We start from the raw sequence: 26,832 nt of genomic DNA on the forward strand, positions 1-26,832 counted from the left end.
TGGTAGCGACCTGTCATTCACAAGGTAGCCACGCCCCAAAGCATACCCTGCTTTATGGTCTATTTGACTCTAAATGGGTTCATAATTTACTAAATGAACATCATGCTGTATTGAAGAAGACTTGAAACTAGCGATTGAGACCATAAACTCATGTTTATAATGTTTACTGAGGTAATAAATCAAGAGAGAAGTAGGCTCATTTTCTCATAGACTTCTATACAATCAGACTTCTTTTTGCAACCAGATGAGTCGCCCCCTGCTGGCTGTTAGAAACAATGCAAGTTAAAGGCACTTCCAAATTGGCTTCACTTTTCAGACCTGGAGTTGCACACAGATTTTAATCAATATCCAATTTTCATGGTCATTTACGCAGATACAGATGTTTCATTTTTGTGAAATATTCCATGTTATTAGTTTCCACCATTAGTTTATCAATTAAATGTAAATTATCTATTAATACCCGTCTTCCTTTATGATAAAACATCACACTTTCTAAGTGTCCACTAACACAGTCACTGCCCAAGACTGGGTCGGGACCCACAGGTGGGACGCAGGAGATTTTATTAGGGTCGCCAAATAAATTTGCAGAATTTCTTCCATAGACTTTTATTTAAGGTGTATATCTGCAGTACAGCTTTGAGCCACATAAGGGAGCCTGAATGTTCTTATTGTTCTGATAATTGTAGCCTACTTACAACATTGAATCTAAAATGAAAGGCTAGCGTACATTTTGCTTTTTTACTGATGAGAGGAAAAAAAACAAGGGCCTGTTAACTCCAGCTAAATGTATTTATTTGGTCTCACTTATAAAGTATTTAACATGTGTATATGCTTTCAATAACGTGTATAAAATGAACTTGTGACTAGAATTTTTTTTTTTTCCGAAATGACTGGTTTACCCATTCAAGATAATATAAGGTAAATTATATAATATATTATATATATATTAATATAAGGAAATCACAGTAAAAATGGTAAGGAATGTTCATTTATTTTTACGCACAAATTCACTTGACAATTTTAAGATAAAGCCTATTGTGAACTGGGTCGCAATGGTTTGTCATTTGCACACATTCAAATACAGAAAACAGAAACATTTTCAAACATCTTCGTTGTTGCATTTTCATCTAAAACAGAAGTCCTTTCAAAAATTACAAATTGTAATTTTCAAAAAACATAATAAGCAATTATGGCCAATTATGTGCCTGTAATGTGTGTATAGATTATTGTCTGGTATAACATTTGAATGCCTTGGTTCTCACACTTTGTCCGCACTGGCCCTCCACACACTGTTCCATCAAAGAAAGACAATACTGAGTAGCTCTCCATTATTCAGTCTACACAAAGCTGCAGCATTTAAACTTCTGTTTTAGCGCTGGTTCTGAGCAACGGCAGCTTTCCTGGTTTCACGTCTGCTCTGTTTGATCATTTTTTTCTCTGTGCCTGTGAATCTGAAAAATAAATTACAAGACTTGCCTTGGGAGAGAATGACGGCGCCTCCCACCACTTTTCCATTATATGATCATGCCCTTTCTCTTTCCTTTAAATTATGACAATGATACGTCCCCCTGTTAAATTCATCTTCACTAATGCTAACAGCATAAACAAGCAAAGAACTCCATCATCATGTCCACATCTCTGATGATAAAACTATCAGCTGATAAACGTGGCATATTTGGAATCAGGAGGATGGCAACTTCATAGATGTCTATCTGAGATGGCAATTATATCCACTTTTGCACACTGATGGATCTGCTCCTTCGTGAGTGTTTCTCACAGCGCCCCATTTGAGTGTTTTCTCATCTGGTTCCCCCTTTTCTCAGCACAACATATTGTTGGTCAGTGGCTGCCAAAACAAATGTTATGATTCATATTACCGTTTTCTGACACTGCTTTTGTTTTGGTTTGGTTTGGTTTAACCAAAAATGACTTTGTTAAGGAACAATTGTAGACATGGTTAAAAATGACTAACATTGATTTAGAAGGACATGGGATGCAAACAACACGCCAGAAGCTTTGTGCTCCAAAACCGCCCACCCAACCTCCTTGTCTTAGATGTTTTGTGGTGTACCATTATGTTACGTCCCCCGTTGCTCCTGAGAGACAACAGTCATAATTCACACAACCACAAGAAAGGTTGTTTTAGGCATTTAAACAAAGGACCTGTTGTTTTACTGGTGAAGATAGTCTGGAGGGCACTGACAAATAACATGTAGCTGTTTAGATCTGAGGACCAGTTGGTAAAATCAGGTTCTCATCAAGAAATATTCAGTTACATTTTGACTGTGAAAAAATTTATAATATTACAGGCTTGTCTCATGCATCGTTTGAAGTATAAAGAGTGACAAACGCCGCGTAGGGTGGTTGGGTGAAAATAAAGAGGACTTTCGCCCAGGAGACCGGTGTTTGTACCCCGTGTAAAAGCAGAAGTCAACGTTCATATATTTGTCACATAACTTTCGTACTTCAAGGAACAGTGTGTAGGGTCTGGCTGTATCTAGTGGTGAGGTTGAGATGCAACCAATTGAAGCCTCTCCCGTGTGCCAAGTGTGTTGGAGAGCTACAGTGGCCAACGGGAAAACGCGAATGACCCTCTCTCTCTCAAGTCATTTGAAGCAGAGCCAGTGCGTAGAGTATGTGTGTGTGTTTGTGGAAAGTGAGTGGTGAAGCAAGAGAGAGAGAGCGGTGGCGATGGGAGTGAGTAATGTTATCGACTTCGGCCCAAGCAGGAAAAGTTAAAGTGTTTGATTTGTCCGTTCTGGGCTACAGTAGAAACATGGCGGTGCAACATGGCGTGAAGAGAGCCCGCTCCCTATGTAGATATAAACGGCTCATTCTAAGGTAACGAAAACAACAATTATTATTATCAGGTTATAATTAACTCAAGAAAACATACTTATTAATATTAGATTCTGCCAATAGATCCCCCTAATTGTTCCACACTGGTCCTTTAAGTTACGCCACTTCCGCTGTTATTCTAACCCAACTAAACCTAAACCCAACTAAGTAGTTTTGTTGAAGACAGAAGGTTATTTTGAAAAAAATAAAGTGGAAATTGACATGTGCATCACGTGCTGCTGGACGTTTGCAGGAAAACGTAGGAAAAATTAGGAATAACTTTTCATAAGATATGATATGAACTGAAATGAAGATACATAATAATACCTCGTTTCTGCCCCCCGTTTCTAACCGTCCATTTTTACTTCTGAGGTGTGAAGGCCAGCTGCAGTCTCCTTTAACAACTCCTATGACCAACAATTTCTTTGTGAGCTCTATTGTGACACCCTAGAAGATGAATAAAGCCATAGAGCACAGTGAGGTGCAGCACAAACCTTCTATCAGTCACCAGAATAAACCTTGTTTTGATTTCCCCCTGCAGGTCCATGTGGTGCTGGTGATGCAGCACGACAAGTCACCAACACTGTCCAATGAATGAGTTACCTGTCAGTCCATGTGACTTCATGTGTACCTCACTCGGTGTCCAATAAGTCACTATGACCCCGAAATGGACAAGAACTCAAGGACAACAATGAATCATTTCTATTCTTTGTTCCAGACTAAAAGGAACCAAACAGGTGTGATAATGGAAGTCACAGCCGGTGCCTCCTGTACTGTGGGCAGAGTGGGTGATGTCGTGTTCACGCTGTCTGAAAACCTGGCGAATGTTTAAATCTGTTTTCCTGTTAAAGAAACAACTAAATCAAGGTTTAGTATGTCACAGTTTTATACAGTTCTATATCTATACCTTTGCCAGCCAGCCAGAGAAAGCTCTTTATTTATCTCTTCACTCTACCAACAAGGTGAAATGAAAATGTCAAAATACGTTATACAACTTACAATATTCCAATGTTTGTTCACTGTTAAAAGTATATATAGTATATATATATACTATTAAGTGGTCCAGGGATTATGTATTTTTGTAGGCCAACCAGGAAGTAAGCATTGCCCTGGGTTCCCTCAACAAAAAGCTAATTGGATTTTTCCATTGGGTTTTCGATTATTGCAGAAAATAAACTCTGTAGCAAACACACGTTTATGATACTTACACGTTTTGTTCAGCAAGATAATCTTCCACAAATGAACACCACTTTTGATTTCTGAAGCATGAATGCAATCTCCAGAAGTAAAAAGCTAACGTTAGGCTATAACAAGTATACACAATGAGGCTGTAAAGGCGGTGTGATGACGTTTAATAGTCTCATTTAGCCACTTGTTAGCAACCTCCTTTTTAAGATATATAAAGGCTTAAAAGTGTGGTATTTATTGATGTATTTTATGCAAAATGTTAAATTCTCTTGAACTGTGTTAACAACAGACCTTATTTCAGGCATTTAACTAAAAATCCATTCAAAAACCCGAAGTGCTAAAATGCTAACTCATTTCCAGGTTTTAGGACTCATTCCTGTAGCACTCTGTATGTTATACGTATATGCCAGTTTAAACAACCCAGCATATGGTTACATTAACACACACAATGGTGCACACAGTCATATAGTCCATTGCTGCTGCAGCTGTATTTTGTGGTTTCTATGCCCTTTTGTATCAGCTTCAAAAACATTTCATGGACTGTTCACTATGTGCCTGATAAAAAAAAAAAAAACGTTTCCGACCCATCGGCAGGAAGAGAAGCTCAATATTTCTTGCAGTGAAATCAACTTGCGAAACATTTCAGCATCTGAAAGCCAACTGTTCAGCAAACCATTGAGTACTGCTGTCTGGGTGGTTAATTAAATCAGTGTAATCTCTAGTTTAACCCTATTCCACTGTGATTACACTGTACATATTAGGTTTGAAACAATAAAAGAGTATGGCAAACCAAGTGAGTATTAAAAGTAATCCGCATGCAGTACCTGACTCTATTCAAATAAGCCTCTGAATATGTAGTGTGACATTTTTCTATAAAAAAAATAAAAAAAACTTTAATATTTTGGCTGATAAGGGGCGGTATTCTTGGCAGGTAATTTTTTAGTTTACAGCCCTTGGCGGTGGAGCTAAAAAGTAAATTTCAGACACTGCCTTCATGTCGTGATGACAAGGCAGAGCAAGACAGTTTAACTTTCACAGTGTGATTTCTTGCTCACATGAAGATTTTTATGATAAGTGTATCACACTAACGAGGAACGGTAGTCAGAGTTGGGAAGAGATTATGGTCCTATCAGCAGCCAGGAGTAAACACACCTCTGCCATTTCAATCAACATCCAGACCTCAGCTTCCATTTAAAGCATATATTATATATATATATATATATATATATATATATATATATATATTATATATGCTAGGGATGTCATTTCACCTTAGATATGGAAATATGTTTCACAGGCCGTATGGGAGTAAAAACTCCAAGCTGCACACCTGGGAATGCCATTTAAAATACCAACACTGACCTTCTTTTTAAACTTTGTTCCATGCAAGTCTGCAACATTAACCTCGCCATCCACTTCTGCAAAGTGCTGTTTGTACGGCTAAATTGAGGTGGTGGTGTGGGATAGTCCGGGCTGTCCGGGCAATCCAGGCGATTCATATTTCATTCATATCTGTCAGTTGTAGTACATCTCCCGGAGAAATGTAGGAAATCAGAGTGGATATGGAGGTTTTGCTTGGTATTGTGGAGCCATGCAGGAAAAACAAACTGACATCCAAGTTTTATCTTAATAAATGGATGCTCCAAAAAAGAGGCCACATGGCTGACAATCTGAATATCTAAAATCTTTAGGGTTTGGATTTGTCTCCTCAGGCAGATTATTACCACTGTCTTTTTGGGCTCTTGTCTTTTGTAGTTTACTGCTCTGCTGAATGTGTTTACTTATCCGTGGGGAGCACAATCAAGGGGAAATTGCATGTTCATGGCGCAGATAACACAGACTGGCCACCAGCAGGAGACACTTTTGCTGAGGCCAATTTATCTTCGAAGCAAACTGTCACCAAGTTTTCCAGCGCAAGTGCTCTCTAGATTACACTGTCTTCCTGGGTGTACGGATTTCAGCAATAATCTTGGTCTTTTAAAGATATCACATGGGTGAATTGTGCCTCCGTAAGCTTGTCTGTACCTCCCAACCAACATCTCTGCCACAGTATTCTGTAATGATGCAGCTGGTGTAACAGAGCGGGTGATCATGCCTCACAACAAGCTCTCAGTACCAACAAAAAGGAGATTCTTTCCAATAAAAAATAAGGCTGCACTCTTCTGCAGTCTGCATTTGTAAAATGAACTCTCCAGGGAAGGCAAAAACCTAAATCTCTTCCACATACAGGGAAGGGACCTCAAACAGTCCCTCTTTTGCTCGGCTTCGCGCTCTTTTGTCCACAAACCACCAGCGCGAGTACCATCTAATGAGATGCTAATCCTGGCATCTTACGCTGGTGTTTGGAGGGGTGAGGGTTTTATTTATTCAGTGGCGTCTACTCTGTATACAGGCGATGTCTGGTGAGATCAGGCCAAAGTCCTGCATAACCTGCATTAGAAAGAGGCACGGTTAAAGGTGACCTCTTCCGAGTATCATTGTAAGCTCTGTGAGGATCAGCTCTGATTCATTTTCTGCCTCATAACTGAATTCTAAGAGTGGCAAGTTCAATTATTCAGAGGCGTACAGAAGAGTACCGGCTTTGTTGTGGTCATATACAAATGGATATTTGAGGAGTAAAATTCATGTTGACACTTTGCTCCTGTTGTGATGCTGTTAAAAGTTCATTCTAATACAAATTATCTGGAAAGTATTGGTTCAACGTATTCTCATACAATGTTTCATATGATATCTTATGAAAAATGTATTCCTCCTTTTTTCATTTGTTTTCCCACGACTGTCCAGCAACATGAGTCAATTTCTGCTCGTTACATGCATACAGTCTTTTCAAAATAAACTTCCGTCTTCACAGGAAACAACTTCCTTAGGTTTAGGCAAGAAAGCTATTAGGCTTAGGAAAAAGATCAACTTGGTTAGGTTTGAGCAGTAAAACCACTTGATCAAAATTAGGTAACACAACTACTTAGGTTTAGGAAAAGATCGACTTGTTTAGGATTAGGCCTCAAAACTCTTTAGTTATGTTTAGGCATCAAAACTGCTTAGTTAGGCCTAGGAAAATATTGATTTGGTTAGGTTTAGGAAAAGATCATCTTGGTTAGTTTTAGGCAACAAAACTACTTAGTTTGGCCTAGGAAAAGTTTGGTTTGGTTAGGTATAGGAAAAGATCGATTTGGTTAGGTTTAGGCAACAAAACTACTTAGGTTTAGAAAAAATATCAACTTGGTTAGGATTAGGCAACAAAACTACTTGGTTAGGTTTAGGAAAAGATCGTGGTTTGGCTTAAAATAACTCAGGAAGTGGCATTACTTAAGTACGTAACTTAAGTGACGAATAAATCAACTTCTGGTTTCACACGGGACACGAATGCCGGTCTCCTGGGCAAAACTTTGGTATGTTTTGACCCACCAATCCCCCCATGCCTCCTCCCTACATGGCATTCGCTGCTATTTAAATATCCTGGTTCACGATTATGTTAATCACACATGAACTGATATTGTGGGATATACACGAATTACAATGCATTACTTTTCATAGGTATATCTACGAACAGAGTATGAGAACAGCCCGATTGGTTGAATTAATACAAATCGAAGCTCTCACCATTAGATTCCTTTTAGAAATGTTCCTAAGCAGGGAGATGTCATGCTATAGGGCAGAGCAGCTGACTGGCTTGCAAGCTGAGTCATTCAGCAAGGAAATGAAGCAAATAATGGCTTGATTTGGAGCACTTGAGCCGCATACGGCAGGTGGAAACAAGGGGGGGGGAGGCTCTAATTCTGCTCTCAAGCCAGCTGGTCCTAAAGCAGGGCTGCAGCCAATCTCACTGACCGCTCTGTTTCCCACTGAGCTGCTTCAGCCCAAGGAACTGTGCCAAGAGGTGTGGCGCCTCTCTTCGAGTCACCTTTCTCCGGGCTTTACAAGGCTCTCTCCGCTTATAATCGTAACATAATCATGCCCACTACATCTATTGATTTGTTCACAGTACACTTCCACTGGAGCAGCCAAATGGTATCCTTAGGCGGAGCTCGTGCCAAGAGAGATATGATGACACCAATTAGATTACACTGATATTCAAATACACGGTGGATTTATATGGCGTGGGCGAGCGTCTCAGACTTACTTGGCTTACGATGAGGCTCAGCAATTTATCCAGTTGTCGCTCTGTCCCAGAAGTCCCTCAATGTCATGCTAATTAATTATTTATCATTACCTAAACGTGCTAATTAGTTGTCAGTTTAAGGGCATTGCTTTTATGGAAGACATATTCAATCTGTCTCTGGGGATCACTTTCATCATAGTATACTAATATCCTGCTAATTCTTTTTAGAGTAGACATAGTGAAGGTCAGAGAGGAAGAAAAAAGCATAGTGATTTGTGAGTGAAGCCCGCTGACATTTATCCCTTCCCGTGGACTTTCAAGATCTGTTTAGAAAGATGCCGTTGCCCCCTTCCCTTATTCTCAAAGTGAATGTCAAGGACAGGCGTAAACAGCGATGCCATACCTCATTACTGGTCATATTTATTCTAAGGAGATGCCCTTATCACGGTGATTTATAATTAAATGGATGAGACCGCAATTTTGAAAAGATCTGTCATTTTCTCACTCCATGATCCCGGGGGGGTTGTTTAATGGATGAGCTATTTGTCTTTTCCAGCCATGATGCATGTTATATGCTTTTCATCTCGTCGTAAGATCAGACAATCACATTTTGAGTGGCTCTAATTATAGCAGCCTCCCATGAGTTGGCATTAAACTACAGAAGCACACAGACATCTGGTATTCAAATAATTGGCACACTTAGAAAGGGTCCGTGGCATTTTACAGATGTTCCTGTGCACTGTTAAAAATGTGTCAGGACACCCATTAGCTCATTCTCAGATGACACCCAAAGTGCAAAGAACTGTAACTAGGAATTCAAACCTCCTAAATTCAAATGCTCTGTCTGGTGTTAAGGGCACCTCAAATGCCACATCGTCAAGATCTTAAAACGCAGCAAAAAAAAAATCAACAACAACAAAAAAAGAGATTCAAGTTTGATTGGAGTTGACTTATTATTAGAGGAACAGTGTGAAACATTTTGGGGGATCTAATAGCAGAAATGGAATAGGGATGTACATCTAATAAAAGTTTTATTGAAATCGCAATATGGCCTACTGCAATTTTCAAATCGCAGGAGGCTCAATATTTGTTTAAGGTGAAATATGTGTCAAAATACCATTTTAAATTAAATATTGTGGTGCTGCAGAGATGTTCAGGTCTTCAAATCATATTCTACAGACATAAGAAAACATCTTTGTTTGGTACAGATCCCCGCAAAAATCACTCCATAATCAGTTTAATATGTTTTTCAGTGAAAATGGGAATAATGATGTAAAAATTATCATAACCTCTAATATAGCAGATCATATTGCAATTACAATATCAGTCAAAATAATCGCAATTAGATAGTTTTTTCAAAATCGTGCAGCCCGAAAATATAATAATCATAACTATGTTTTCATTTGTGTATGATCACCTGAAACTAAGAATTGTTGTGTTTTCATTAGCTTAGAATGAGCCCTTCATATCTACATAGGGAGCGGGTCCTCTTCACGGAGTCCGCCTTGTTGCTCCGCCGTGTTTCTACAGTAGCCCAGAACGGACAAACCAAACACTGGCTATATGATGTAAAAATTATCATTCTCTCTAATATCGCAAAAAGTGGCGCAGAGATTACTTATAGTTGTCGGCCAACCCGAAAGTAAGACACACACTGGTTTCCTCGACAAAAAAGACAATGGGATTTTTCCATTGGTTTTTGGATTATTGCAGAAAATAATCTCTGTGGCAAACAAACGTTTATGATACTTACAAATTTTTTTCCTGTAAAATAATCTCCACAAATGAACACCACTTTTATGATTTTTGAAGTGTAAATGCAATCGCCAGAAGTAAAAAGCTAACGTTAGGCTAGAAACGAACTACACCACCGTTGCATGAACGCGAGTATACACAACGAGGCTGTAAATGCGGATGAGTCGGTGTGATGACGTTTAGTAACTGCCTTTTTGACGACACATAAAGGCTTCAAAATTCACAAGTGAGATATTTACTGATGTATTTTATATCATAGATCAAAAATGTGTTAACCACAGACCTTATTTCAGGCATCTAACTAAAAACCCATTTAAAAAACCCATTGACTTTGAGACAAGGGAACCAGACTTTTTGTGCCATAAAATGTAAACTAACTTTTGTTGTCTTTAACATTTATCTTTCCAATAATTTGGTGCAACACTGCTTAAACATTCATAACAACGACTGTTAGCTTTAAGCCAACACATCACTATGAGAACAGATTTCTCAGCATATACATATTGGCTCTGGCTGCTACTGTATAATAAGTGAATAATTAAGATTTACAGATGTACACTACAGTAGCCTTGACTGTGTACCGCATAGTACAATCAGCAAATTCTGTTACATTGACAAATCAAAAAGTAGTGTAGGCTAGAATATCACCTGGAAATGAAACACACTGCTCTCCTATAGATGGTTAAAAAGGTTGGTGCTATTCTTCTATGTCCACGATGCTTTGCCCCTATGTGTCTCATAAATATAAGCATTTTATGTGGTCTAAGTAAAATCTAGGACAGTAGGCTATTAATGGCCAGGGCACTCCTCTCTTGGGGCAACAGTGTTAATCGGAGCAATAGGTCTCCTTCCTGCTGGATCAATGTCAGCACAAATTTCAGATTGCTTTCCTGATGTGCGCCAAGTTATCTGTGATTCAACTTTAATAGGTTATTGAACGGAGCCAGCATTTAGGGAGCAGGGCCGTATTTCACGTTATTGACAATCAAATGCACACAACTTTCTCATTAGCATGCATTAGGAAAACACGGAATTAATCTTGACAACACCATTGGGGGAACATGACTAGAGTTACACGCTTGTTTAAACAAACAGGGCTAACAGTGGCTCGGCGTCACGTGAGGAGGGGACATGAGGAACGTAGGTAAATACAGCCTGACAGTCATTACACTGGGCAAAAAGCTGCTGTTTTGACTGAAGGAGGGGCATAAATGAAGAAGAAGAAAAAGGGTTGAGCAGAGACAACAGTGTATTTTGTTCTAAAAATAAAAATGAAACATTGCATTATACATGTGTAATGATAAAGCAATCCACAATATCATCTTTAAAGTTGCAAGACCTCAGTGCATCACGGCTTCGCTCACTGTCATTTTGGATAAAATCATAGGTTTCAGCATGAATGCCACTCCGAAGATTTGTACTGCATGAATCTAGTATCTCTGTTTTTATGCTGGGATAAAGAGGTCTAGATGTTCCACATTTATTTGACCAACAAATTGGCATCAAAGCTGAAGAATACCATGTAAAGGGCAGTCATCCATTTTCATATTCTTTACAATTATGCAGTAACAGCTATGCAAATGCTACGTCCAAGTGTTATTAGGACTCATGATGGGCGTGATTCTCCTGCTTTAAGCAAACTCATTACACTGTAATGTATTTGCTCTGACAATTCCTAACCAAAATGCAGCGCTCGGATGACAAAATGAGTGGTGGCAATTCAAACTGGCTGTGCTAAATCAGATGACATTTCGCTGCACCTGAAGGTCAAGTGTTTTGTCAACATGGACAGAGCCCGACGACGAGGCTGTCAACCTCAGGTGAAAGATTTACAGTCCATGTGTTACCCAAACAAGAAGTAGACATAACGCGTCTGAGAGGAAGGGAGGTTATTGTATGTTGGTAAAAAAATAGATTTACACTGTTACAATGAAGGTTTGTATGTAGAGTGATGCAATATTCATATATCTAGGGAGTGCAATGTGCTGTATTTCAGGTCTGTGTTGGTTTATAAAATGTGAAACAGTAAAGAAAAATATATTTTTTTTAATTGTAATTTTAATTATAACGTATATAATTTAGTGTCCAAACAAGAAATTTAAGTCAATAACTGATAACTAAACAACAAAACATAAATCCTGACTGTTGTCTGGTAAATATTTTCTCTGTAAGGAAGATATATAATTTTGATAAAAAGTGAGTGGGCTGTGTCTTTCGCTGTTCAGAGATACAAGCATATAGTAAATACAGACAACTACATTGTTTATGTAGGCCACATGTCACTTTTAGACAAGTAGTTAGCAGCTAGCGGGTTGACGAGTCTAACAGACAGCTGGTGAATAAACAGTTGTCAGATCATTTTAAATGTGTCACCCTAATAGGGATGTCACGAGATCCACTCCTGGGGGATGATAGAAAATGTGTTTGGGACGTAATAAACTCACTATCGACGCATCCAGGGCACGCACCCTATTTTTTCCATAATAATGCTAAATTGCGAACAACAAATCCAGGTTGAAATCGGCAGGATGAGAGCTAATTAACGTTGGCTATTAGCTCCATTCAGGACTGACTGGATGCTAACAGCTAATGTAACTAGCTCTCATCCTGCGGATTTCAACACGGGAGGTGCTATTGATTGACATTATGATGCGTTCAGACTCTATTCAGTAAAATGAGTATTTGGGCAAAGGTAAATTTTAACATTATCATGATGTGTTCAAATGTAATCTTGTGAAATGTAGTTTTTGGCGAGAAACATGAATAAATACAGTTGTTTGAAGGAGATGTTTTCACATCAATATGAAATAGATGATAGAGAGGGAAATGAGTGTGAAGTGTTGAAGTACATGGGATTTATTGTTTTACTTTTGTTTTTCACCGTGTATCGAATTGATATCGAGAATCATGGAATTCCTCTGGTTTTGGTATCGACTACTAAATTTCTGGTATCGTGACATCCTTATACCCTAATGCTATGTTATGTTCACACTATGAGCGACAAAGCCACAGGCTAAAAGTCCTTTTCAATGGAAGCCGGTGACATGAAGCTACCAACTGATGCCCCACACTTGTTGCTGCATGACGGGCGTGACGTGCTACAGATAAAGTTGAGCCGGCTTCAACTTTTTTTCAGCACTCTAATGACGCAGTGAAACGCCAATCATATGTTTTGTTTCACCATTTCCGGTCCCGTTCTCTCTACCCACAATCCTTCGGTTTAAGACAAAATGGAAGAAAAACTTATTATTGCTGTTAGCCAGTTCCCAGTGCTATTTAATGACATTACTACGTCGTTGCTTGAGCAACACAGCGACAATGTAGCTGGCCATGCTTTGTAGTTTTGTCACTTGTGTGAACATCGCATCAATGTTTTCATCTGCAAAGCAGTTCTTGTCAGTATGTGAAGCTCAAGCTAAAATAGACATCTATAGTTTAATTTATAGAATTAGTGCTACTGTTATTATGGCTATTTTGATCTCAATTGTAATATTGGTCCAAAAAAAAATCACAATTAGATGTTTTTTTCTCGAATCATTCAGCTCCAATAAGCACTGAAGCCCACTGAACAACCAAGATGCCCGGTCAAGAAAATTATTATTATTTTGCATTTTGTTGGTTATTGTGACTAAAACGTCTCTGACTGATGCCAGGCTTCATCTGCAACAGTGCAGTGAAAAAAGGCAAATTAAATTTGAATTAGCTGATAATGTTTAATCTGCCATAGATTCCTCTTCGCCTTACAAAACAGTATAAAAACATAACCACGGTGGCTCCACAGCAAATAGCCTCAATGATGACCAGTACGAGCTACTGACATTAGGAGGGCAATAACTTGAATTATTCAGCATTTTCTATTATAGCATATTGTTCAATAAGCTCGGTGTACATTATTAAGCAATATAGAACGTCAGGGATTTTCAGTGTGAACATTACAGTCGAGAAAAAAATGCCTCTGGCGCATTTGTTGCTGACCCAAACCTCGCAGCCATTTGACAAATCATTGCATGAATCTCCCTAGAGGAGGCTACAAGGTATGCCAAATGTCATCATACACCAAGGCCTGTTCAGGTGGTTTACACCACAAAGTCATATAGATTCAGACAAAATCTCACACCTGTCATGACACCTTAGTGTGTATGTACTTCACTTCAAACCTTGTTTGCATAACTGTAGCCAACCGTAATGTAGCCAGAGAGGGAAAAAGAAACAGAAAAGGGATGTTAAAAAGCACTTGGGTTATGTGCAGTGTGTGTGTGTGGTAACAAACTCCAAAAAGCAGCAAGGGGCAGGGGCAAGTGTGTGACATTAGACATAATTCAGAATAAGGGCCAAGTGTCCAGCCAAGCGGACAGACGAGGCCTTCATGTTCAGACTATGCCAGGGGTAAATATTCACTATGACATTTGTGCTGTATGCTATTTCCATCGGCTGAATTGTAGCCGACTGACATTTCCATCCAAGTCACACTGGCCATGATTTCTACATTTCAAATTTATTTAAAATATAAAATATACACAGCGAGTGGGAACGTCAGACTATAGATTGTAAGGTGTTCATGGTGTTATTGCAATGAAGAGGTGATATAAGCCTTACACTCGGAGTTTGAGTCCAGTTTTCTGAGCTTTTGACCACATCTATTTTAGTTTTTTAGTAGTGCTGTCAAAGTTAACGCAATAATTTAACGCATTTTTAATGCATTTATGCAACTTGTGATTTTTTAGGTTGTAGCAGACTCAGTTTTAAAGCTGAAATATACTGGCATACTAAGATACTGGTACTTTCTGAAACTAGAAAACCTATAGAATCCATTGGTACCAACCATGTCTTACTAGCTTGTAGTGAAGGAGGTTAAATAACGATCCAAACTTACCCTAAATTTTGGCGAGGGAAAACTGTCAAGACCATTTTCAAAGGGGTCCCTTGACCTCTGACCTCAAGATATGTGAATGAAAATGGTTCTATGGGTACACACGAGTCTCCCCTTTACAGACATGCCCACTTTATAATAATCACATGCAGTTTGGGGCAAGTCATAGTCAAGTCAACACACTGACACACTGACAGCTGTTGTTGCCTGTTGGGCTGCAGTTTGCCATGTTATGATTTGAACATATTTTTTATGTTAAATGCAGTACCTGTGAGGGTTTCTGGACAATATTTGTCATTTTTTTGTGTTGTTAATTAACTTTCAATACTAAATATATACATACATTTGCATAAAGCAAGCATATTTACCCATTCCCATGTTGATAAGAGGATTAAATACTTGACAAATCTCCGTTTCAGATACATTTTGAACAAAAAAATGTGATAAATTTGCAATTAACTATGGACAATCATGCGATTAATAGCCCTTATTTTTAGTATTTCTGCCTTGTTTTAAAGACATTTAATTTTGAAAAAAAAAAGACTTTAGTTTTACCTCAATTTGGAATTATACAAGTAACAACAAACTGGCACACCACTCTGCCACAGTACATTATAAACTTTGGTTGGAGCTTGGCTCAGTATATCTTTTGAAAGTTTCACATATTCTGGTAGACATCCCAGATTCAACATCTAAAGTCACCACAGCAGCTTCTCTCTCTCTTGTATTCTGCAGCCTGTTCGGACCACAGCAGCTCTACTGAAGCGTGACGTTACGCTGCTGGCTAACCACTGTTCTCTCGCTCATGCTAGCTCTGGTATTGTTAGCGATCCTTTTGGCATTTCTCCCGTTAAATGTTGTAACGCATCTTCATTGCAACAGTTGAGGTGCGTTTTGAGACTTTTCTGGTTTTCCCTTTTAGTTTAAATTCACAAATGGCTGCCAGAAGTGATTAAGCACTTAAGTTTAACTTTCTGGTATGAATTCAAAATGATCCCACACACTGCTCGCAACATTTGAAACCTCTAAATTGGTGGCTCAAGTCCATGATCTCAAACGTTCACTCCATCTGTGAGTAATGAGATACATTCTGTAACTTCTGTGCAGATCATAGGCATTTAAATACAATTTTAGTTTAGTTTTCATTAACGGAAATAACACTATTCCATCGAACCAAATTACATTGTAAGGTGTCTTTATTTTTTTGTCCACCTCCTGCATGTGCTATCTCACCCAAAGCAATTAAACCATACGAGCGAGGGGAATGAAGAAGCACGAACCCATTATGTGGCGGTGGCCTAAAAGCAAGCTTGGTTAATTTTTCAGAGGAATTTCCACTAATGTATTCAGAGACTGGGAAACATGACAAAATAAAAAAGCTCACATTGGCAGCTAAGAAGAAAAGTGTGCATCTAAAGTGTGCCCGGCCAAAGGCTTTCATAATCGTAGTTATCTCGTACGGTGAACGCTATTCATCAATGTAAAGTGAAAAAGAAGTGGCTATTATGACGGATGAGCAAGACGGCTTCATTAATCAAAACAGAGTCTACTATATCTTTAAGAAAAATGCACACTAAAGTAATTTATTAGCTTTATTCAAACAGAAATCAAAGTATTTTCCGTTTTAATGAGTTCTTTTTAAAACAATCCTGGGGACTGATAGCGGTATTGAGGGCAGGTTGAGATGTATTTGTTTGATAGGGTCACTGAAGCAAATGAAACCTTTCAAACTGGTAATATAGGCAGACTCACCTTGGAAATGCCACAACAAGTAGTAGCCCAGTTAATGTGAACATGTGCAATATGGAAATCAAGAAAAGAGAAAGAACTGAACGTACATGTCATTACCCCCACGACCCAGCAACGTGTAGATACGCTTTTCATTTGAAAGAACTAATTCAGATTTAGTAATCTTTTCATTTTGTTAAATTTCTGAGTAATCTAATCAGGCCCAAGGGTGCAATCTCCATCCAAACTCCCTCTTGCTCTTTATTAAGTGGATACTAATTCAGACTGTGCTGCTGTTATGGGGAACTTCAATCAACCACATATGGAAAAACTTCTATTTTGGATCTGCCTTTAAAGGAGCTAAATACGGGAAAGGAGCATTTCTATTGCATCTCAACGGCTCTCAACATGGCGATGGCGAGCCGCAGCTCGTAACTAACGGTGCTAACAGCGCTAAACAGTGCAAACAACGGCAAAAGTGCTAATCGGAGGGTGGGTGCTACACTTCGCCGTCAGTTGGGACATTGTTACCAGCTGTAACTGCTATATGAGAACAGTGCAGAGCAGTGGCCGTGAACCAGCCAGTGGGGCACGCTCACATGCATGAACATGCACTAAAAGCTAGGGGTGGGAAAAAGAAAATGGATTCACCAATGTATCGCGTTTTCTTTTTTTTTTATGATTTTGAAATAGATTTTCTAATACCAGAATCGATATATTTGCTTCATTTGAGTCTATGTGGAGGTAGAAGGAAGTTACCGCTTTTATTGTTGTAGTCAGAGTAACGTGATGTCATATCCGTTCTGTAGCCGTCAAAAACCAAAACAAACCGGCCACAACGAAAAAGGACAACGGTGGAGGGTCCACATGGCTGCACCCTCACATTATAAATCCAACGTGGTAAACACTACACATACAGTAAAGTATGAAAACACTTTGGGTTTCACATACCAGGAAAAGCAGAGCTAGACATCGCAGCTAAAGCTGCACGCCATCTCTGTCATGAACAGGAAACGTTATTGTAGTCAGTCAGTCATCACTCTCATCTCCGTGGTCAAATCGGCCGACGAATTGTAAACTAAGCTATGTCCGGTTTTCAATATAATGTGTTAACGAAGGGAACTGTATATACAAAATAGAAAAACATTACATGTCCCTTATAAATTAAAATGAAAATGAATAATATTAATACCTGACAATTACTGATATATTTGATTTCAGGACATCTCTGACTACATACATAATGAAAATCAAACATTTTTACTGCATTAATTTAGATATTTTCCAAAGTAAAAGTACCTAGAAGTGTATGATTTCACTTTTTCCCATGGTCTAGTGTTAAAAACGTTTACAAAAATCTTAATAAATCGTAATATCAAATCGCAATACTTATAGCAAAACATATCAAATCGGCACCAAAGTATCGTGACAGTACTGAATCGGGAGATTGGTGAATCATCCCAGCCCTACTAAAAGTATGTGCGGCGATGTCAACAAAGCAAGGATAAACTCAGATTACAACACACACAGAGGACGACTGACTTCATTCTCTGCTCAGGTAGCCATAACTCCTCTTTATCTCTACATAGCAAATAGTTGTTCGCTGCTATATTAATGGTCTGGATATCTAATTTAGCAGCTTTAACTTTGATTTCACTTCATCAAAACGCTCATTCCTCCCCTTCCCCACACAGTCCGAGCTGTGAGTAATCTCGTGTTGCTCGATAATTTCAGCGCCCTTTAGGAAAAAAAGGTAGACAGTGTATATTGATTGATTTGGGGCTGGCAATACGCTAAAACAAACAGATATCTTGTTCCAAAGATCAAATTCTTTGCCAACTCTCGCGGCATTAACAAATGCAGCTGAGACTGGGCCCAAAACACAGCCACAAGATAATTAGTCACACCAAGCTGGGAGTAGGAAGGGCAGGGAAGCAATCTGACTGAAGGATGTATTGATCCTGCAGAGAGGGAGGGGCACCCAGTCAGGAGTCATGATCAATCTTGCGAGCCAACTCTCTCAATCTGCGATGAAGCCTGTGTGTGCTTGTATGGGGAAGCATTCTATCTACACACTCTAAATACACATGTTCGTGTGTGTGTGTGTGTGTGTGCGTGTGTGTGTGTGTGTGTGTGTGTGTGTGTGTGCAGCCACATTAACACTACCAACGGCTTGGTGTATGACTTGTCAGAAAGAGACAAATGTCTGTGTGAGTAAAAGACTCCCAGGGGTTAGAGGAGGGGGGTTTAGCGCTACCACAACATCGGAAGCCTTTATCATTGAGTTAAAAGCCATCCCTGAGCCGCAGATTCTCCCCATCAAACCGAGCGCTCCAAACCGTGGCGCGGTGAGAGGTTTTAAAACCGGCTCAGGGAGTGATGGAAAAGGTAAATCTTCCCAAATATAAACTGTTTGCATATTGGTGTTATCCAGTGACTGGTCACAGGTGGGTTTCATCTGATTAGACAGTGGTGATGCATATCAGGAGGTGCAGCCGACCAATTGCACTGTAATTCATCTTCCTCTGATAGGAGGAGGAGGAGTGCAGTGGGACTGAAGTGGGTTGTAAAAGCAGCAGTCCTCCCTGTAGCCTCGAAAGATATGGGATCAATGTCCAGTTATTTCTTTTTGCATTTTGCAAGAAGGGTAAAAATAACGAGAAAGACAAGAAAAGACAGCGGGTTATTTGTTTGTTTCTGGGTTGTGGCGGTGGGTGTAACGAAGCTCAGTGCCGGCCTCCAGGGTCGGTTGTGTGGATCAGATATCAGACAGCATGCTAAGCTGCAGGGACACCCACAGCAGTGGAACTGTAGACGGCTAATTGACAGGCTGTTGGAGACGAAGCCGGTCCAGATAGCCAGTCACTTTCACGCTCCCACACGCCTCGCTCTCCACCAGGGGGAAGGAGGGTGGCTCGGCGAGACGTGTGAGTGTGTATTTGTGCTGTTAAGGGGTGTGTGTGTGTGCAGACCCACTAGGGAGGTGGATGTCACTCTCACAGTCATCTGCACATGGAGACAGCACATTGTCACACACACATCTATACAGTATATATAACTGAGAATGAAAGCCTGTGCATGTGAGTCAGAGGATGTATTTCTCGTGGTTACAGTGACGATCACATCACACTCATGTATCTTTCTATAGATGCTCGAAAACCAAACAGAGTAAGAGTAAGAGACTGACAAGTGGTGTGACCTTGCACCTAAAGGAAAAAAACTTGCAATTGGGGCTGCCAAATTTAAAACAATAATAACGTGTAAACGCAAATTCATTTTAACGCCACTGATTTCTTTAACGCGTTAACGCACCTTGCGATTTTTACGTTGTAGCGGGCTATATTTTAAAGCTTGAGTGAAAAACTAGAAAACCTATGGAATCCATTGGTACCAACCATGTCATACTAGCTTGTGAGAAGGTGGCTAAATAACGCTAATCCCTTGACCTCTGACCTCAAGATATGTGAATGAAAATGGTTTCTATGGTTACCAACGAGTCTCCCCTTTACAGACATGCCCACTTTATGATAATCACATGCAGTTTTAGGGCAAGTTATAGTCAAGTCAGCGCACTGACACACTGACAGCTGTTGTTGCCTGTTGGGCTGCAGTTTGCCATGTTATGATTTGAGCATATTTTTTATGCGAAATGCAGTACCTGTGAGGGTTTCTGGACAATATTTGTCATTTTTATGTTGTTAAAGATTTCCAATAATAAATATAAACATACATTTACATAAAGCAGACATTTGCCCATTCCCATGTTGATAAGAGTATTAAATACTTGATAAATGTCCCTTTAAGGTACATTTTGAACAGATAAAAAATGTGCGATTAATTTGCGATTAATCATGATTAACTATTTTAATTGATTGACAGCCCTATTTGAAATAGAAGTAAAGCTGGGTCGCCGTACCAGACATGCTGAAGCTTTGGTGACTCATCTCTGTCTGATTGCACCTTAAAGTCTTATACTGTACATAGCTGGTACAAACCCTACAGGTAACATTTACACACGCCACTCTCACACGCTTGCCGACTCTATAGGCAGTCTTTGCTGTACCCGCGGCTCATTATCTTTAATTTGCTTTCCCTTTTTATGTACAGTATGTCCTTTTTTTCTCTGATGAACCACACAAGAGCAGTACACTTATTGAGATAAACTCCCAATAATGCCTCTTTTGTGCCATTTATTCGCAGTATTGATTTACATTAATGTGGTTTTCATCGCTGTAAGAAGGATAGTAAGAGCGAGGGGGGGGTGGACATCATCTATGGCTTACACTATTAAACTTTCAATTATCTATAAAGCACACAATAGGGGTTTCAGTCAGTGTGATGACAGATTGCAGGTAGAGAGAGCTCTTCAGCGTCGTCCCCGTTAACCCGGGTTTTTTTACAGCTCACCTCGCATGCCACCCTATAGCTGTTTAGTTATCTCCATGAATATATGCAGAAGGGATCTGTCCTTGCTGAGAGCAAAATCTGATAATGCAGCAGCAAACACAGCTGAGAGTCAGAGCAAACCAATTCAGAGCTCTGTTTAAAAAAAGCCAAAGGGCTCGCTGCTCGTCTCTGCGACAGCACAACACAATGGATGAACAATTATTCAGAGTTAGACTGGAAGAAAAATAATCTATTTATTCATGGCTTGTTGAATTAGCTTTATCTTCTGTGATTAATCCGAGTCAATAATGTAATCTTTAATTATAAAGAATGGCCTTATTACCTACGTCAAATAATCACGCCGGTCCACGATGCTGGAAAACAAATTTCTCTGCTACGTGATTATGTATTTTTCTGCCATAAATTAGAGAAGCCAGACAATTTAGTCTGGGCCCTGAGACTTGTATTTATTTAAATCTTTTGAACAGTGAATGCAAAGAAGCCAATTAATGATTTTCTGTAATAAACTAATAACTTGAAATGGAGGGGAAACAAATAGTCACATCCTGGGTTTTTTGCGCTTCAATTATTTTAAAGCACACATTTGAGACTGTGAGTTTTGCCTAAATTTACAATTCAAATGCAATAATGAACTAAATGAGCAATTACTTGAAATTCTTTGTGGAATAAAACGCTAAACCAGAGGTGTATCGCACAGAGCATGGTCCGTTTTACAGAAGAAGATAAAATTATTTCAATTATATTTCATCATGCAATTTTCCCAAGAGCCCCACGTCCATGTAGCTATTACCAAAATGAAACATCTGGAGCACCCAAAGTGATCAATCAAGAGGAAACATAATACAAAAAGCCGATCCTGAAGGAGGGCCCCATGAGAGGACGAATAATGGCCGGTGTGCGCTGGAGACTTTTTTGTATGAGTGTGTAGCTTTGTACATGCTTGCATGTGATTAATAGCGCACCACCTGTAATAAGGGCTTCTGTGCTCTAACAAATGACGTGTGATTTGTAGTTACAAAACACACACTCGCATAAACACGAGCAGAGGAGTGAACGCGTGTGACCGTTACTTTTACATCCTGCCTGGTCCCACAGCTCCCAGTCCCTCCTCCCAGTTTTGTCCCCCACCAGGACTCGGGAGTAAGCGATTTGTCATGCGTGGAGGCAGCAAGTAGCCTGTAACAAATCTAACTGACAGCCCCCGAAAATGCAGATCACATAGCCGACAGAGAGGAAACAGCAGCTTCGGGGACTTCCAACGGGATCTTAATCTGTGATGAAGTCACCCGGCGTCCAAAGAGAGCTACAGGACGCTCCGTAGACTGACACGGGACAGACATTTCCAAGATGTCAGAATTGTCTGCTAATTAATGTACTCAGGGAGGACTGAGTGTCAAAGTGTCAGAGGACATCGCCGTCAAACGTGCTAGAAGCACATTATAAACTTTTAGAGTCATGTTGTTGCTTCAGAGTGATTTTCGTCAAACTTTCCCGCTCCCCCGAGGAGCATGACATTTCCTTTTTGCCTGATAGAAGAACTGAGGAAATTTCTAAGAGGGGGGATCCATTCTCATGTCACAGGTAATTCTACGTCTCCCATGTGAGGGGGCTGCCGTGAAGACAACAAAGAAAAATACGCTGTGAGAGAAACCAAATGAGAGGCAGTGAAATGTCATTATTTCTTTGGTGTAATTTGGCACATCAGAGGTAATGTAGTGCCATCCCCGTGATAAGACCGAATCTTTAGGTCTCAGGAAGGTGAGCATATCAATGTTCAACATACCCTATTAAGACTTGACACCCGCACTTTATCATCACTAAAGCAATTGCATATTCCTATTCCTGCAGGAGAGATGGGGAAATCCATCTCCTGCAAGGACAGTGCCTTTAATAAATAGTGCACAGAACACAACTCTCCCTCTTTCACCTGATCCCCCTCTCTCTCTCTCTCTTCCTCTCTCACACACATACACACGCACACACTTTCCTTCTCTCATGGAAATTGTTTCATTCCTTTTAGTCAATCTGGCTAATGCAAAAATCATGTATGTCTGTCCTTAAATATTTAATCTTAACAGCAGCGAGATTGAAATACAACGTTGAAGAAGCATTGCTCCTTCCCTCCTGAAAGGTACAAGAGAGAAAGAGAGAGAGAGAGAGAGAGAGAGAGGCAGCTGCTCTGCAACGTCAGAAAGAGATGGAAAAGAGAGGAAGACTCGGCTATTGTCTATGACAATTTTGTTGCCATGCACTCTCCGCTACCGGAGTTGGAGGCGACATTAAAGCACAGTTTGCCTTGGAAAAGTATACAACCACATACGACAGCTCCGTGTTTCTCTTCTTCGGGAGCAGCCTTTGTTCTTTGACATAATAGATTCTGGTACAGGCTGAAACACACGACTGGAAGAGAAAGCACTGTTGCTGCTGCTGCTTAGAACTTAGCGAGAAGAAATACAGCTCACTGACTGAGCCAGAGTCATGAATCTTGCATGCAGAAATGCACCGTGGGAACCACATGGCCCCTGGAGATGAGCACACGCACAAAGAGAATTTCAATCCCTCTCGCCTTAAAGTATTCATCTTGCTTTTCATGCTTATCGGTAGTTTTGTGTGAACAAGAGAACGTTCGTAAAGTTGCATTTTGTGTGATTCCTCAGTATGTTATTTTTACTGAACTTGTTTTATACAAAAAGTTTTGATAAAGACAATAAATCACGATGAAGTGATATGATAAGAGTCCGGCAAAAAGACAGAAGTTTGAGAAACTTTTTCTCACTCACCACAGAGAAGTCCTCGACTGAACAGTTCTGTCCACTGAAATTGCAGCTCATGAGCATCTCTTCTAACTGATGTCCCGTCCTGTTGAAGATGTCCTGCATGTCGGGGGCAGGATACATTAAATCATGAGGTTTGTGCCCATCCTTGTTTTTGGGGGGCAAACCCGTCAAGTTAGCCAGGTGGTAGATGTCGGCGTCGGTGAGCGCGGAGAAGCGAAAGCGGTTGATGTTGCAGATGGTCACAGCGGGGAAAACCATCTCCGGGGTCGCCTCCTCATTCAGCGCCGTGACATGAGGATGCTCCAGGTATGAGATGGCACACTTAGCCGCCTGGTATATAAACAGCGCCAGTGAAGTCAGAAAGGCGAGAGCCCAGAGAGTCTGACGGATGCCCAGGCGACCAGAGACAAAGATGTGGTTAATCCCATGAAGAGAGCAGGAGTTAGCAAACCCGGCCAAGTCCTTAACCGGAGGTGTGCAGCTCTCCTCGATCAGGCTCTCTTTGTCCCCATCCTGCTTGCTTTTCTGCTTCTCATCCTCCTCTGCAAATTTGATTTTGCAAACAAATTCGATAGGCATGGGGGCAGCCAGGTCTGCGTTTTGGTTTTTGTTTTTGATGGCAGCTATCAGCCCTGGATCACTTCCCTCCTACTTCCTTGGCTTTTGTCCTCTGAGCAGGAAACAACTCCAGAAAGAAGAGAAAAAAGACAGGGGAGAGTTTGTTGCTGCTGCTGCTGCCGTTGCTGCCTCTGCTGTGACTGATAGTGCTGCTGCTGCTTCTGCCGCCACGGCTCCTAGTGACTAGAGCGCTGCTGCTGCTGTGCTGCTACTGCTCTGAACGCTTGTCTCACTACTTGATCAGCTCGCACAGTCTCGCTTATCAGCAGTAATACAGCTGTCAAATAAATAAAAAAAACACCCTTGCACACTGCCTCAGACCCACAGATGAAAATGCAGCATTTCCACTCGGACTAAAATAGGCACAGGGTACTTAATAATTCATGAGAAGGTAACATTGTGATTATTTCCTCCTCACTGGCGCGAGTCGCAACTTCCCCCGGTCATCCCGGCGCTTCCAGCCCCCCTCCTGCTTAATCCACTTGTTTGGACGGCGCTTCCACTTCTTGACCTGAATAAAGTTGGTGTCAAAGGTTGCTCTGCCAAACATCCGGTGTTTGATGTGCTTCGCAGGGGGTCAGCGCTTTTTAATGCCACCCCCAATAAGGTCTCTAGAGAACGCCTAATTGAAGCAATAATGAGGTGTGCGAGAAGCGGAATCGAGCACAGGCGACTCCTGGCAATCAATCTTGTCTTTGCAATAAAAAAGTAAAAGACTATCGATCGAACGAACGTGTCCGTCAGAGATTAAGAGAGGAAGTACAATGTGTGTTTTCTTATCAGGAATTAATGGTAGCATCACAAGACTCCTACACGCATTTGAATCAGTGAATGCCTCCTGATCTGGACCCTGATGCTGCTGAAGATGTTGAAATAAAGTATTGATCTGCCTCCGACCCTATCCTTTACAGTGTGCGTCCTAGTGCTGTTAATGGCCCTTTTCCAAGTTGCCAAACAAAATTATGCAAATTCGAGGCAGAAAAGTGAGAGCCCTAATGCATGTTATTCCCCTTTAAAAGGAATTAGTCATGCGGGTCACATTCGCATCACAAGGGGCTGGGACCTCTAGAGAAAAGGCATATTTAAAAGTGAATTCAACCGCTGCAAACACACGTGCCAAGTCAAGTCCGAGAGAGCATCAGAAATGCACCATTACTCAAAAGACTGCAGAATGAATGAATAAGGGTAAATCTGCTTTTTATCTCTCTTGATGATGTTGACCTCTGAAACATAATTTTTTGCTGTAAATAAAAGGAAAATTGATGGCATAATCAAGCACTAAATGTTAAGAATAATCAGAGCTTAATCAGATTATTGTATAATTAATCTCTTTAAAAAAAAACAGCATCTCCTTTAGGGACAAAACACTGTAACAACAAAAATGCCGTTTTTCCTTTATGTTTTTTGTCATTGCAGTGACTCAGACATTTGCTTTTTATACTTTTTTTTATAGCGGAATTGTCTTTTGATGGTGTGTTCTTCGGCTAGATAAACAGAGATATCTAGGATATTGCCTTTACTTGATGGAAGTGAAGCGTCCATGGTTTAGCTATGCCTCTGGCAGCCACTGAGGTCTGCTAACCACAGAGTGTTTTATGTAGTCACTCCCAGAGGATGCCGGGCTTATTTACAGTCTCACAGAGGAAATGAAAGCTCACAGTCCACGCCATGACTAAATACCAAATGTGAATAAAAAACACGCAGGCACATCTGGCACATGAAAACCGTTCAAGGAGTGCATGGCATTATGTTTGTTTGTCAGAGCCAATGACACTCCAAACCCCAGGCCTGTTTTGTGTTTGAAGCCCAAAAAATTAGATATGATGGATAAAAAAGGTTGCTGATTTTCAAGTTATTTATCACGTTGTGAATCATGTGTCATTTTGCAGGACTATTTGTATCGCGAATACATTAGCAAAAGGCTTCAAAGTCACTTCTAACAACGATAAGTAGTATGAAACCTTCACATGAATGCCATGATCTAAGGGTTTTTCTCATTATCAAATGAAAGGTTCATCTGTGAATGCAAGTGTTCAACAATAGGCTTGAGAACTTTTAGAATGGGTCTGTTTATTGAGAAATATATGAAGATGGAAGAACTGGAGGATGTGGACGGATGATGTCCTCCTTGAGAGAACACGCTGACAGTTTTATCATCTAAAAGCTCCATCAAATGGACGTCTCCATGGTCAATTGTTGCTTTGATTTAAAGAGGATGGTTGATGGATGGCAGACATGCTCATATTATAACCAAAAGAAATTAAGTATGATTAATCTGTTATCTTTGTTTGTAGATATTTTCACATATAAAACTCAACATATTTTAAAACTTAATCTGATAAACAGATATTGAGTAAAACAGCACAGAAAAAATGGAAAAGAATTCAGATGGACCGGCCGTTTAAAGATATTTGGCAATAACCAACTACCGAGCCCTGCAAACTTGCTGCTGATAGTTGTGTTGGAAAACGTTCCACTAGAACAGGGACTTTTTGGGTCCAGGAACTATAGCAAAAGGTCAAAATTTAGACCCTGGTTCCTCCAATAAGAAC

General features: G+C 40.2%; 1 protein-coding gene across 2 annotated transcripts in view; it reads right to left on the reverse strand.

Annotated features, from left to right (window-relative positions):
* Window positions 1–24,708, reverse strand: part of asic4a (acid-sensing (proton-gated) ion channel family member 4a) — a 106,245-nt gene extending 81,537 nt beyond the window's left edge. The window contains exon 1 of one of the 2 annotated variants that reach the window (XM_074659742.1): window positions 23,666–24,708. In XM_074659742.1, the coding sequence (XP_074515843.1) occupies window positions 23,666–24,241 (576 nt within the window). In that variant the 5' untranslated portion in view covers window positions 24,242–24,708. The remainder of the gene's footprint in view (window positions 1–23,665) is intronic. The other variant, XM_074659743.1, reaches the window with a different exon arrangement.
* Window positions 24,709–26,832: the final 2,124 nt, after the last annotated feature.

This window comes from Sebastes fasciatus, chromosome 14, assembly GCF_043250625.1.
Source record: "Sebastes fasciatus isolate fSebFas1 chromosome 14, fSebFas1.pri, whole genome shotgun sequence".
NCBI classification, from domain to species: domain Eukaryota; kingdom Metazoa; phylum Chordata; class Actinopteri; order Perciformes; family Sebastidae; genus Sebastes; species Sebastes fasciatus.